The sequence below is a fragment of the Anopheles stephensi genome, chromosome 3 (assembly GCF_013141755.1).
Source record: "Anopheles stephensi strain Indian chromosome 3, UCI_ANSTEP_V1.0, whole genome shotgun sequence".
NCBI classification, from domain to species: domain Eukaryota; kingdom Metazoa; phylum Arthropoda; class Insecta; order Diptera; family Culicidae; genus Anopheles; species Anopheles stephensi.
Window position 1 is genome coordinate 10,654,937 of NC_050203.1, and position 12,505 is coordinate 10,667,441.

General features: G+C 47.5%; 1 protein-coding gene across 7 annotated transcripts in view; it reads right to left on the reverse strand.

Moving 5' to 3' along the window:
• Positions 1–123: 123 nt before the first annotated feature.
• Positions 124–12,505, reverse strand: part of LOC118513151 (semaphorin-1A) — an 88,536-nt gene continuing 76,154 nt past the window's right edge. For all 7 annotated transcript variants that reach the window (XM_036058598.1, XM_036058594.1, XM_036058592.1 and 4 more), the window contains 6 exons: positions 11,770–12,328; positions 5,982–6,725; positions 4,848–5,903; positions 3,792–3,954; positions 3,470–3,719; positions 124–2,395 (listed from right to left, as the gene is read on the reverse strand). In XM_036058598.1, the coding sequence (XP_035914491.1) occupies positions 2,366–2,395; positions 3,470–3,719; positions 3,792–3,954; positions 4,848–5,903; positions 5,982–6,725; positions 11,770–11,989 (2,463 nt within the window). In that variant the 5' untranslated portion in view covers positions 11,990–12,328 and the 3' untranslated portion in view covers positions 124–2,365. The remainder of the gene's footprint in view (positions 2,396–3,469; positions 3,720–3,791; positions 3,955–4,847; positions 5,904–5,981; positions 6,726–11,769; positions 12,329–12,505) is intronic.

Here is a 12,505-nt window from a genome sequence, read left to right on the forward strand (position 1 = left end):
GCAGCGATCTTTACTCGGCCGTAGAAGAGAGTTCTCCATTCAGATTCGATTCTTCAGGTAACTGCAACTTCACGCATCTTCGTTCTCAATTCGGTTTCTTCTTCACTCACCGACAACTCTTCGTTTAAGATTTATTCACTTTTTTTATTTCGATCGGTTCAGTATATGTACAGTATGATTCGAGTTGCCAACAACTTTCTTTGCCGTCCTTATATACGCATACACTTACTACAGATTCTTATCACTATTCGCCAGGCATCGGTGTGTTGGTGTTTCTTGCGCTACCACTAACCTATTAGCATTATTACGGCTCGAAATAGAGCATGGTTTCCATTGCTTCTTCACCATTGTATTGCTGTTGGTTCTGTTCACTTACAGGCACAAAATGGGCAACATGGTGGAGGCTTTCTGTAGCCGTGAGGAAGCTCTTTGCAGTAGTATCGAACTAGAATCCGACACCGCTATGTTTGACAGCACAGCTGCTTCACTACTGAAAGCCCCTCCTTGCTTGCACAATGTTTGAGTGATTGGCCATTTAAGATGACAGTTGGCCGTTTTATCGTGTTCTACAATAAGCTCTTTTAATATGACCGTTTTCGCTGTTTCGTAAGGCTCTTTCAGTCGGCTGATGATATACAAATACGCAGACACTCTCCTATTCATTCACAGTGCACGATCTCGCACGCAAACTTATACACGTAAAGACGTTCGAGGCTCGAAAGAAAATAATTAAAATACTCATTTTTATCACATTGTTTCGCCTGTACCGTCTGCGCACCGTCCACTTGCAGCAAAAGGGCTCAAAACTAAATGCCATTCATTCATTCGACCCATTCATTCGCTCCTAATATTGCAGTGATGGGGTGTCAAGTTTTCAAGATCGGGACACTATTAGCTAAAGGCTAAGATTTAAAAACAAAAATTAAACACACTGCTTTCTTACAATCGGTGGCATAAATTACTCCTGTTCACCTCCCTTACACTTTAACTATGTTTGCACTGTATGTTGGTGTAACGTATGACGATGTATCTGTAATCTAGGTTCCTTTACTGTTCGTAAACAGTTTGTTTTGGGTATCAAGTTACAAAAAATCAAACAAAAAATTAAGGTGGGATGCTATTATAAAAAAACTAATAAAAATAAAATGATCTGTAATTTTGCAAAACAAAACAAACTGTTCCGTGAGGCACTTTCACCGGCATCATATTAAAATGTTTGCAGAGTATTATTGTTTCAAAAAAACACGCGTTCCTTGTATGAACACGCAGAGATTCTCTTGAGCACATCAAATAAAGTCAGCAGTTGTACAAATGTATAAAATTATTGCTTACTTTTCCTTACCTACTTTCTTCCACTCATAGCTATTACTTCACGGACTGTGTACGCCGATGGTCGACTTGCATCTTTCCATTATTTAGAACTATCTATTCAACACTTCTCAACCGCTTATCGAAAAGGCAGATAAAGACATTTAAAACAAATTTCACTAAATACGTTATTACTAGCGATTAACGATTGGATCACCGTTTTCCTTCGACGGTGCTGTACACATTGCGTCTTCTCCGATTCTTCTAACTCCTAGCTGAATTGTCATTAATGTAATGAATCAAACAAAAACATAAGATCAAATATCATCTCCTCCGCTTTCCGTTGACATCGTTGACCGCTTTCCGTGATTCGACACAATTTTAACCTAAACACGATACGAGCTGGGCTCGATGTTTTTGATTGGAACGCATAAGTTTACGAGACATAAAGAGGTTGTGTTGTATTGGGAAGGATTACGGAGCTGAACCCTACCACGACTACTCTAGCTGCACAATTGTTTAGATTGCTTTTTTTCCTTTTGTAAAATGTATAATTTTCGTTCGTTTCGTTATTCGACGCGTACTGGAATGGGACGGTAGCGCCTGCACAGTTTTGGGAGGCACTTCCCAAGACGACTCTCTGCCTGGTCGTCGCAACGGACATCCAAGCAAAGACAGGTTAAAAGGGTCTCTCTAAATGGGTTAGCAGCGGAGGGACTAACCCAAGTAAAAACAAACCAAATTGTTGTTGTGCTAGGCACACAGTCTCACTCTCGTGTCGTTATTGCAATTAAAACACTCGTTCTGGGCGGGATGGTAGTAGGGATTCCGGCTCGACTTATACCCACTAAGGATAGACTACAAAACCTGCCGAGCTAGCTGCCCTCTACTGGTTGGTTGCTCTATCGGTCATGCATGCGGTTATATACACAGACTGTCCCGGATGTGTCCACCCGTACGAGAAACCCGGACGCTTCTGACGCAGGTTGACTGACTGTTCGGTACGGGTGTTCCTCTTATTTGAAGAAGCTCATTTTATCGTTCTCTCTCACTCTCTCTACGGTTTAAACGTCTTCAAGTGGCGTGTCTGCTTTTTTTGGTTGGGAACGGAATGGATAAAAGAAAATTGGTGTAAACTTTACGTTTTCTTGGTACAATAATTTACATTAGTAGCATCGCAAAGCTTGTTCTATGGAGAGAGAGCGAAGAACAATTGTTGTTTTAAAGCAGACAGTAGCTTTAAGGAAAAAGTACCAAACACTTGAAGCACATAGAGAAAGAATTGTATAGCCACGGAGAAGGTAAGAAGCTTAGAGTTAGAGTACAAACTGGACTTGGACGGAAGCTTCCCGAAGATTCCTTCTCGTTTTGTTTTAAAATGGTCAGTAACAGAGAATAAGCGCTCTTGCTATCGCTTGTTATTTCCACGTGTAGTCACGCAGCCGGATGTTGTTATAGGACAGGCTTAGCATATTAGAGAGGCATAGTACATGCATGCGTTAGGAAAAGATCCAAATTAGAGGAAGGTAAGAAAGAGTCATGTTCCATTCCATTCCGTTCACCATAGCAAATCTCAACAACCGGACACGAGACAGTTCTCGAGAGAGAGAGTGACCGAATCGAACCGTTGATCGAAAAGAACTCCTATGGCCGCCTTCCCTACCAAAAAATTTTGATGATCGTGATTTTGAATGGTGTACTAGGAATGGACCGCTAAAACCGTCCTCTTCGTGATTCTGTATATCCCCTAGTATCGGCACGGCTGTCCGCGCACCGCAACATGCACAGAGTATATAGAGAGCACTGGTTAAAAAAACACACATATAACCCCACACAAAACAGACAGAGATGTTCTATATACCAACCACCAAGATATGAAGCGCCGCTTGTTTTGTAGAGTAGAGAGCAGTGGTAGCGCGCCCTGGGTCTATCCTTCGCCCTGATAGTGAGTCACAACGTAAAGGAAGATCTCCCGCGTTAAGAAACGAAGACGACAGGAAACAGTGCGAGACTTTCGTGCGCGGTACATGATCGCACCTTCGCACCATACCCACACCATACCACACCACCCACAGCCGGGAAGGATAGTAGAGAGGGGGGGTTTTATGCAGTTTTTGTTGGTTTAGTACGGTACAGGCAATCATATGTACGTCTTTTTCACCTTCTGCAGCGTGCCCATGCCTTTGCTGATGTCCTTCTCGAGATTTTCCGTCGAATTTTTACACTCCACACTTCGATCCTTGTAGTCGAAATCGATATTGTCCTTGCAGTTATTTTGATGGTGCTGCTGCAGCTGCTGCACGATCGCTTGCTGCTGCGTGTGGTACTGGTTGGTGGTGTTCATCAGCAGATTTACGTCCTTGCCGCTGGTACGGTTTTGGGACAGCATCGAAAGGCTTTTCCCACTGTGCCTGCAGAAAAGAAAACCGAGAAATGATTATTAAAAACGGAGTTAAAAAAGGGAAACCCCGATCAAAACTCACCAATTGAGCTGATTGCGATGCTCGCATCCTGCCAGCCCTTTATTCATCCTGCGCGTCACCAAGTATCCCGCGAGCATGCCGACCATGGCCGTTATCACCAGCACCACCGCAAACATGGACCAATTGCCGGCCGCAAATCGCAGGTTATCTTTTACGAATGTATCTGTAATGGAAGACGCAAAGCAACATAAAGTCACGCGTTAGGTCAAGCAATCATGACCTCATTAAGAAGCCCATTCGAAGCATGGAATCAAATTGCATTATGCACCTTGTTTGCTTTCGCCACGTTCTACTTTGCAAAACTGTCGCACTTTACTGCACCCAAAACAACAAACCCCCCCCCCCCCCCTCCCCTCCCACCAGTGGCATTAACGAGGCGATAAAAAATATTGTAAACAGAGGCACGGACAAGTGCATGGGAGCGTGTGTCGGCCATTGCTTTTTTCTTACACCTTTACACGAACTCGCGGGTGCCAGAATGCACCCTGCCCATCTTCCGAAAAAGTGGGACACACCAATGCCAAAACAAACCTAGCTCAGCCGGTGACCCAACCCCCCGGACGTACCGGACCCAGCTCATTCAGGGTGGGTAGGCAAGAAACACACCAAAAAACTTTTCCTTCATTCACAACACACAAAATCGCACGCTTTTTATGTGTTGCGAGAGAAAAAAAAAATTGGAGTTAAGTAGGACTACCTGCCTTACTGAATGAAGCCGCCTGAAAACAAACCGCACCCTCGACGAAAAATTTGTTGCAAACTGCTGAACCCCCAGCAATAGCAAGTGTCTCACTCGCGCAAGCATGTGACACATTTGCGCTTTCTCCGTGGTTTTAAAAATTAAACCACCCAACAGTACACAAACGACGCCACGCCTCGCACACCATTTAAAGATGGATGCCCGTGCGCGCCATCGCAATCAGGTTAAAGTCGTTTATCATCACAGCCTGCTCAGCTGTCATCAATCATTACTCACACACACACACACTCACCAAATGCAAAGTCTAACCCTGATAGCGAGAATTCTCTTCCCCGGCATCCCCAACATGTACTTACCCGGCTTATGATGGTACTGATGCGTATTGATGATCCGGTTAGCAAGCTCGTCACCTTCCATCGACGACATCGATATCTCGTTGTCGATATCTTCCGGCCCGACCGACGACACCGTCCCATGGTTCGAGTGGACGATCAGCACATTACGCTGGTCGAACGATTTGTCCGGCTTTTCGACCGCTCCCGACCCATCGACCCGTGTGTACACATCGTTATCCTCGTACGTATGAACTGTAGGCTCCTGATGATCGTACTTCCGGCAGATTTCACCGATACGCTCCCCATCCAAACGCTGATAGAACTGATCGATCGAAGCACCGGACGCATGCACCTCCTCGATCGGTTTACAGTCCCGGTTCAGATCGTCCCAGGCACAGTAAGGATCCTGCAGATCCAAACACTTCTTGCACGTCTTAAAGCTATGCTCGTTACAGTTGTGCAGCGGGAGTGAAATGATTTTCCCACTGCTGATCACGATGAGGGCCGCATTCTTCTTCGAAATCGTCATCTCGTTAATCTTCGTACCGGGTGGGAAGGCTTGCGTTTCACTAATCACCACCGTACGCACATCGTCCGAACTGTTCGCCGACAGGATGTTCACAAACTTGATCACCTTACCATCGTTCGTACCGACAAAGATCACATCGTACCGGTTGCCATCGAGTGCTTTCACCTGCGGATCGACTGCAATCGCCGACAGGCGGTAGTACAGGCTGACCCGGGTAAATACTGGCCGAGAGTGAAGCGACGGTACCGAATTATCCATCAGATTGTTCGTCTTCACGAAGTTTACCAACGCTTTCGGCAGGGTACGGCTATCGTCCACACACTTGCCGGGCCGGGGTTCGGGAACGGAGCTCGGTGGTACCTGCAGCCAGTTGGAGTGGATGTCACGCTGAGCTTTGAACGGTCCTTCGAACGCTTCCATGATGTCCTGCACCGAGAACGCACACACAGCCGATCCTCCGATCGCGTTTTCCGGTGTGGTCATGATGCCGTAGATGATCTTGTTGCTCATTCCACCGTACATGCCGCTGATCGCGTTCGTTGTAGCCTCTGTAGAAGGGAAGGAGAAGAATGCATTATTGCAATAAAAATAACTTCCGGGACGTATCTCTTTCTCCAAATACTCACGTAGCTCGTCAAAGTAGAACGGATACTCTCCGGGGATGGAGCAGTTTAGGCGTGCCTTCAGGAACGAGGTCCACTTGTCCTGGAACGGGTACGGGCCACCCTTATCGTTCTTGCACACGCGACTCACGCGCGAGTAGATCGCTTTGCCACAGTTCATGTACTCCATCGCTACCTCGCGGTAGAAGAACATCACGTACCCGTTGTACTCGATCGCACTGACGAACGCCGGTTGATTCAGCTGCTTACTATCGAACTGTTCCGTGCGCTGCGGTTCCCGATAGATCAGCGCATCGGCACCGGAAAAGTCAGCTACCGTCGCCGAATACAGCTGACCGTCCGTGTACACGTACGTGCTGTTGTGCTGCGGATTGTACGGGCAGCGTCCTTGCGCTTCCAGCTCATTGTTGTCGTACACCACCGACCCATTGCCGGGCAGGACGTTGTAGTAGCGGCACAGTGGTTTAAACGAGTTCGTTCCACAGATCATCATCCGGTTCGCGTTAACCCGTGCGTACACGCGGATATAATTCTGACAGTCTTGATCGTGCTTTCCTTTCAGGGTGCACAACTCCCGGTGTGCGTCAGACGAGGGCCAACTGATCCGTTGGCCGGGCAGCTCTACCAGCTGATCGATGGTGATGTTGTACACCGCGTTGCGGGCCCCGATCAGCAACGTGTTTTCGTTCTGATCGAGCAACTTAAAGTAATCGGTGCTGTTGCCAAAAAATGAAGGCACTGTGGCATCTGCAATAGAGCGGGACAAGCAAAGACACACAGAATTAGCAAACAAATCGATTAATAACACGCGGACGAGGGGGTTTGCATATGATAAAACGAAAACCGTAACACAATCGCCACATGCCATTTCCGGTCGATCCCGCGAATGTGTGGCGAAAGAACTGAACGCCATCCGGATAATGGGCGAGAAAAGATTGGGCGCGAAAAATTATTACCGCCACACACAATGCGCCGGCAGCGTGTCGGTGTCAAATTTTGCGGCAAACCCCATCGATACACCCGGCTATAGTTCAAGTGTCACTAATTTAAAGCACTAAAGCAGACTAAGGTACCAGGGAGGGGAGGCTAGCAGCAGCGATTTATCCGACGAATATTAAGATGAGCTTTTACGAGTCCTCGTTCTCGTTTTGTACGCTGGACGTGATCTCTGATGCGCTCAGGCTTTTTTTTTTAGAAGACGATGGAAATCACAAATGCTTGCCGAAAAGCAAAACAGAGACCTAAAAAGCTAGATACGTATTATTAATATTCATCGAATCTGGTTTTTCGTTTTTAATGGCGAAGCGTAAAGCAAAACCTAAAACTGGCACCAACTCCACACGTACGGTGGCCAGGCTCCGTGGTGGTGGTGGTGATTAATATTCAAAATCACTTCTTATGGCCATCGAGTTTTCAGGTTGCGTGCCAAAAGCGATATACGGCGGTACAAAACGGTAAAAGAAAACGCTGACACAGCCCAACACCGAAGCAGTAGAGACGCTGTCGTGCGGTGTACGTAGGCACCGATAGGCGAATCGACCTGTCGCGACCGATCACAACCACACACCGGTGACATTTCACAAAAGCAAAACTCCAAGATGTGACCTCCTGTGCGCGTGTAGTTTAGATGCTGCTGCAGAAGAAGACGAGTCGGTTCGATGCTCTGCGCCTGGGGCAAGCTAAACAGTCGAGACGAGAGATGAGATATGACAGGCACACAACACTGCGGAGGGTAGAGTTGGGTGGAATTTCATTCGGAACCGGTCGCCCGATGACGACAATTCCCCCAAACGACGCCTCTTCTGGAGAGTGCCCATGTCTGCATGTTGTTTGATTTTGCTTTCTATCTTAATCTTTGTTTCTCACCGTACACCGCGTGGAATCGCATTCGATCGTAGAAGAACCCATGAAGATCCCAGGCAATACACTACCGGCACCGGGTTGAGTCGAATCAAATTTTACGGCACTCAAAGCGCTAGCGTACGTGTGGAAGAGGAGTTGTGAGCTAGACTGCCGTCCATACTTGTAGGTGAAAGTAGAAAGGTGAATGTGGAGAATTTCTCAATGTTTCCACGGAGCTTGAAGAACCCAGCGCTACGACTGTGTGAGCAAAAAAAAAAGGCTCGTCTGAGGGCTTAGCCGAAGAACACCGTGACTTCATGGCTACGATCATGTGACCCACATCAGGGAGATCTCCGACTAGCGAAGTGATCCAGAAACTGGGGATAGTCATTTCTCAGCATCACGGGGTGGTATCCTCGAAGATCCCGTATGATGTCCCCCTGCGTACCATTATCACCCCCATCGCATCTCTACAACCCCCGATCACGTCCAGTGTAACTAGGTGGTTCTGGTTGGCTGTTGAGTATGGGGGGGGGGGGCACTCTATCTTGCCCAAACACAAACTGCTCTCACGTCATGGACTTGCTAATGAGGTCATCACGACCTCCGTCAGGTCTTACGGTGCATTCTCATCGGAATCAGAACAAATGGTCCAATGGTAAGAATAGAGCAATAAAATTGCATCACCGAGCTCTGGCTCGGAATGATGATGAATAGCTCCTCATAGTGTGGTATATATCATCCGCCAAGCTCCACAATAACTCGTGGGACGGTTGTTTTTCTTCTTCATTTTTTTGGTGTCATTTCATTCACCTGTTGGATCATACTTCCGCACGAGTACTTCTGCTGAGCTCTGGATGACTTAAATAAACAGTGGAAGTCGGAATCTTATCTTTTATCCGCCTCTCATCTTCAGAATCTACAGTCAACAATTAGCCCGAGCGCGATGCGACACCATTCACAAGTTCTTCCTTTTTTTTGCACAACACTCGGATTGAAAACGAAATAAAGTGCTGATTTCCCGTTGCGATACATCACACCTTATCTGTTGTTGACGGTGGGATTGCCGGACGGATGCGAAATGGCGTTACCCTTCATCAGACAGGTTCGCAGGTAAGTGTTTACCTTTCGCACCTGTCCACAATGACCCAACCGTGAGTGTGAGTGTGTGTGTGGAAGTGTCAACATTGGAGGGCTTTCCATATAGATAGGGGCTCGAGAGTAAACAGATAAACACAACCCGATTGGCACGCCATCGATCAGCCGCGCACAATCGATCCGGTTGATCTACGCTCGGTCTTGCAAAAGTCATCGTGGCGAACGTCATTCAAATGCCTCCCCGAAAAAAAAACAACATCAACACTACACATTAGGTGTAGGGTCTTTAGCAACAGCATTAAGATACCTCTTGGTCCGGTCAGATCTTCCAAAAAACCTAACCGTTTTAATGGTATTATGAAAGAAAGCCCAAGTGTGCCTAGTGTGCACACATATGATTCCGTTCATTCCATTCGGACCATAATGGACACTGTGTAGTGCGGGTCGTAGAGTCGGTGCTTGTTTGTGGATCTCACGAATCTGACTTCATCTGGCGCTTCAGACAGTCAGCATAACACGTGGCATGTGTGAATGGACTATTGCCACAAATCTTCCCGCTACTCCCAACTCCTCTCCGTCTGTCCGCTGCTGAGACCCAAGAAGTGTCGCTACTTCAAGCCCGATGACCGATTGTACCATTGTGCGGGGCATAGAACAGCAGTAGTAGTAGTAGTAGTAGTGGTAGTAGTTCCCAGATTGCACAACTGGCCTGCAGCAGCCAGTTCACCCGGGTGAAGGATTGAGTCAAGTGTTTGAGATACATACAACGATCGCTCCACTACTGCCGCCACACCAGCACCCGATTTACGACTTCCTCCACACGTTCGTGCGTGACACGATGTGTTTTGTTGTTTTTCTTCTCCGCCACTAAATCTCGCTGCCTGCAAGAGAAACTTTACACCACTCGCGCATTTCAGCATAAGTGTGTGCGCGAGAACCAAAACACTCCCGCGCCACACTCTTTGTGCACCACAAACAAATGGACCCGGGTGGCGCGCAAAAACCCCGCATATACTCGGAGGAGTACTACACCGAAAAGGGGTATTTCTTGCAGTGTCTTGGCGGCGGGCCGCTTTCATGCGGTTTTCATGTATTATTTTTGTCCCGTCCTCTAGGGCACTACGATCAGTGTCAAAATATGTATGCAACACGGTAAATGAGCCGAGGTCCGAAAGCGAGACGAGACACGTCGTTGCCTAACTGTTGTTGCTGTAGCCATTAACCTCCTAAAACAAGCGACGGCCGCAGGATGATCTGTTTAGGCCCTACTTTGTGCTATTGATGTTTTGACAGATTGTTAGGTTTTTTTCTTCTACCCAGTGTTCCTATAATGGATCAACACCCAAGCCTGTCCGAAACTAATTAAAATTCAAACGCATTCCCAAACTGATGGTCTGCGCCGCCTTCAGCAACCTCGGCGATCCGCAGGCCTAGCGCAGCAGCTATCGATAGCAGACTAAGGGGAGTGGTCAGTTGAACGGGGGTTTCTCCTGTGCGTACATCAGCGAAAAGATAAAAACTCACGAACACGAAATAAATATTTACAAATCTTTTTTCTCTTTTTCTTCGCTCGCGTCTGTTGGCCGACAGGGAGTTTCGCGCTGTAATAAACAATAGAAAGCGGAGTATCTGACGTGACGACGGGCACTACACGCGCGCAGCGCCCTGGCAGGATCGATGCAAAGGAGCCTGACCGACGCCTAAATGTTGACATCATAAAGGCAATACCTCTTTCCCTCCTAACTTCTCCGACTCCGATGACATTCAATGGAGATTCATAAATTATGGATCTAACCAAAGCCACACATGGTGACTACGGCAGATGAAGAGTGAGCTGGAGGTGCGCCGGAAGGGGAAACGGAGTCATTAACATGGACAAATATAACGGTTAACCGAAAATTGCATTACGCTCCACTACATGAAACCTGAATAAATATGTGCACACACGGTCATGGTACAAGATCGTCGAGGAACTACAAAGACCTTCGAAACAAAAAATGCAACACGCAAACCGATTGTATCAGGCCCGTACCGGCCGGGGTGATTGGAAATTGTCACGTAAGTGAAATTAGACCCTACACAAATTGCCACTCTATTGACGTTTACATCACGGGACGGAATGGTTTCGGTTGAGTTGGCCGCACAACCAACCATGCTTCCATCGTGACGTCCCCCATGGAAAGGAATAAAACTCCCAGGACCAATTCTCGTAAAATTAAAACATTCTAATAAGTACTTCCTAAAACAGAGGGGGAGATAGTCTCTCTTTGCTTGCATACCGACAACCAAAAAACACCCTGATGAGAATTCGAACGGTTCGGCAGACCGCTCACATCGTAAAAACTAGAATCCCCCTTCACGAGAAGTTACATCCAAACGGCTACGCTACGCTACCCACCTAAACACAATCAATACCAAACCCCATCCTACGCAAACCCGACAATACTCACTAGCGGGTCTTGTTATTTTATGGTGTTGCTCTTAAAAACTTAAACTACAATTCCGCTTTGGCCGACCCCGACCGTAGGAGCTGTTATTCGATACTATTTTCGACTGCGGCGGAAGAACTCTACCCTTAATTCCCTTTGACGCCAATTAATTAAAATTATTGGAAACCAAATAAGCGTGTCCTGCTGCGGCCTGGGGTATGCGATGCACCGATCGCAACTTTCAAAAGGGCTCCCATCATCATCTCACGTCCAACTCAACACCGTCAGTTTAACTGTCTCATTTGTCACGCTGCTGTTGCTGCTGTTAGAGCTCTCCAGCCTCAAGATACTGTTACCCGAGTGTGTTACAACGGAAAGGTTGTTGCAGCAATAAATTCGACCTGCAGCTCTACCGAACTTACCGTATGGGATGCGTAACTTGCTCTGGACATCTGGCACCCAACTGTCAACTCGCACGATGCACTGACTGATGATGAGCAGGGTCGCTAGAACGCTTCTCGTCAGGTGCACCAGCAACTGTGTTCTTCGTTGCGCCATCCTGCTGCTGCTGCTGCTGCTAGTTCTGCTGTGTGGTTCTTCCTCTCGTTCACTGCACTTGCTTCTATTTATCGGATCGGACATCTAAGCTACACCGGGTGGGGACACTTGTGCCGCTTCGTGCGACGTTTAGGTTGTGCAGGTACAATTGATCGACCCGCTTCTTCCTCGCACGTCCTCGTTCGGAAGATCGGGTACGTACGCTCTGACCCGCCTGGTTTGCGGTTAGTGTGTGTTTCCTTCGCTATGCGAGTTCACACTCATTGCTGGAACTGCGGCTGGGGTTTCTGAACTTCGGAGCTACGTTACTGGAGGCTAGAATTCTACCGCGCAGGGAAGTCACGATCATTAGCTAATGTCCAGAGCAAACGTTACCGCCTGGATGACTCCATGCCTGCCGATCTGTCCGTGCTCCGGTTTATCCTGAAGAGGTGGGGAAGGAAAGAAAGAACAAAAAACTCCAATTAGAAGGTGGCGTTAAGTTGTCAGACTGCTGTTGCTGCTGTGCTGTGGGCTACCAATTGCGAACCTCAGACCCTAAGTAGTGTCCCCATTTGTTTGCATACGGAATGTGACTCCATTTGCCATTTGTTTGGCGTC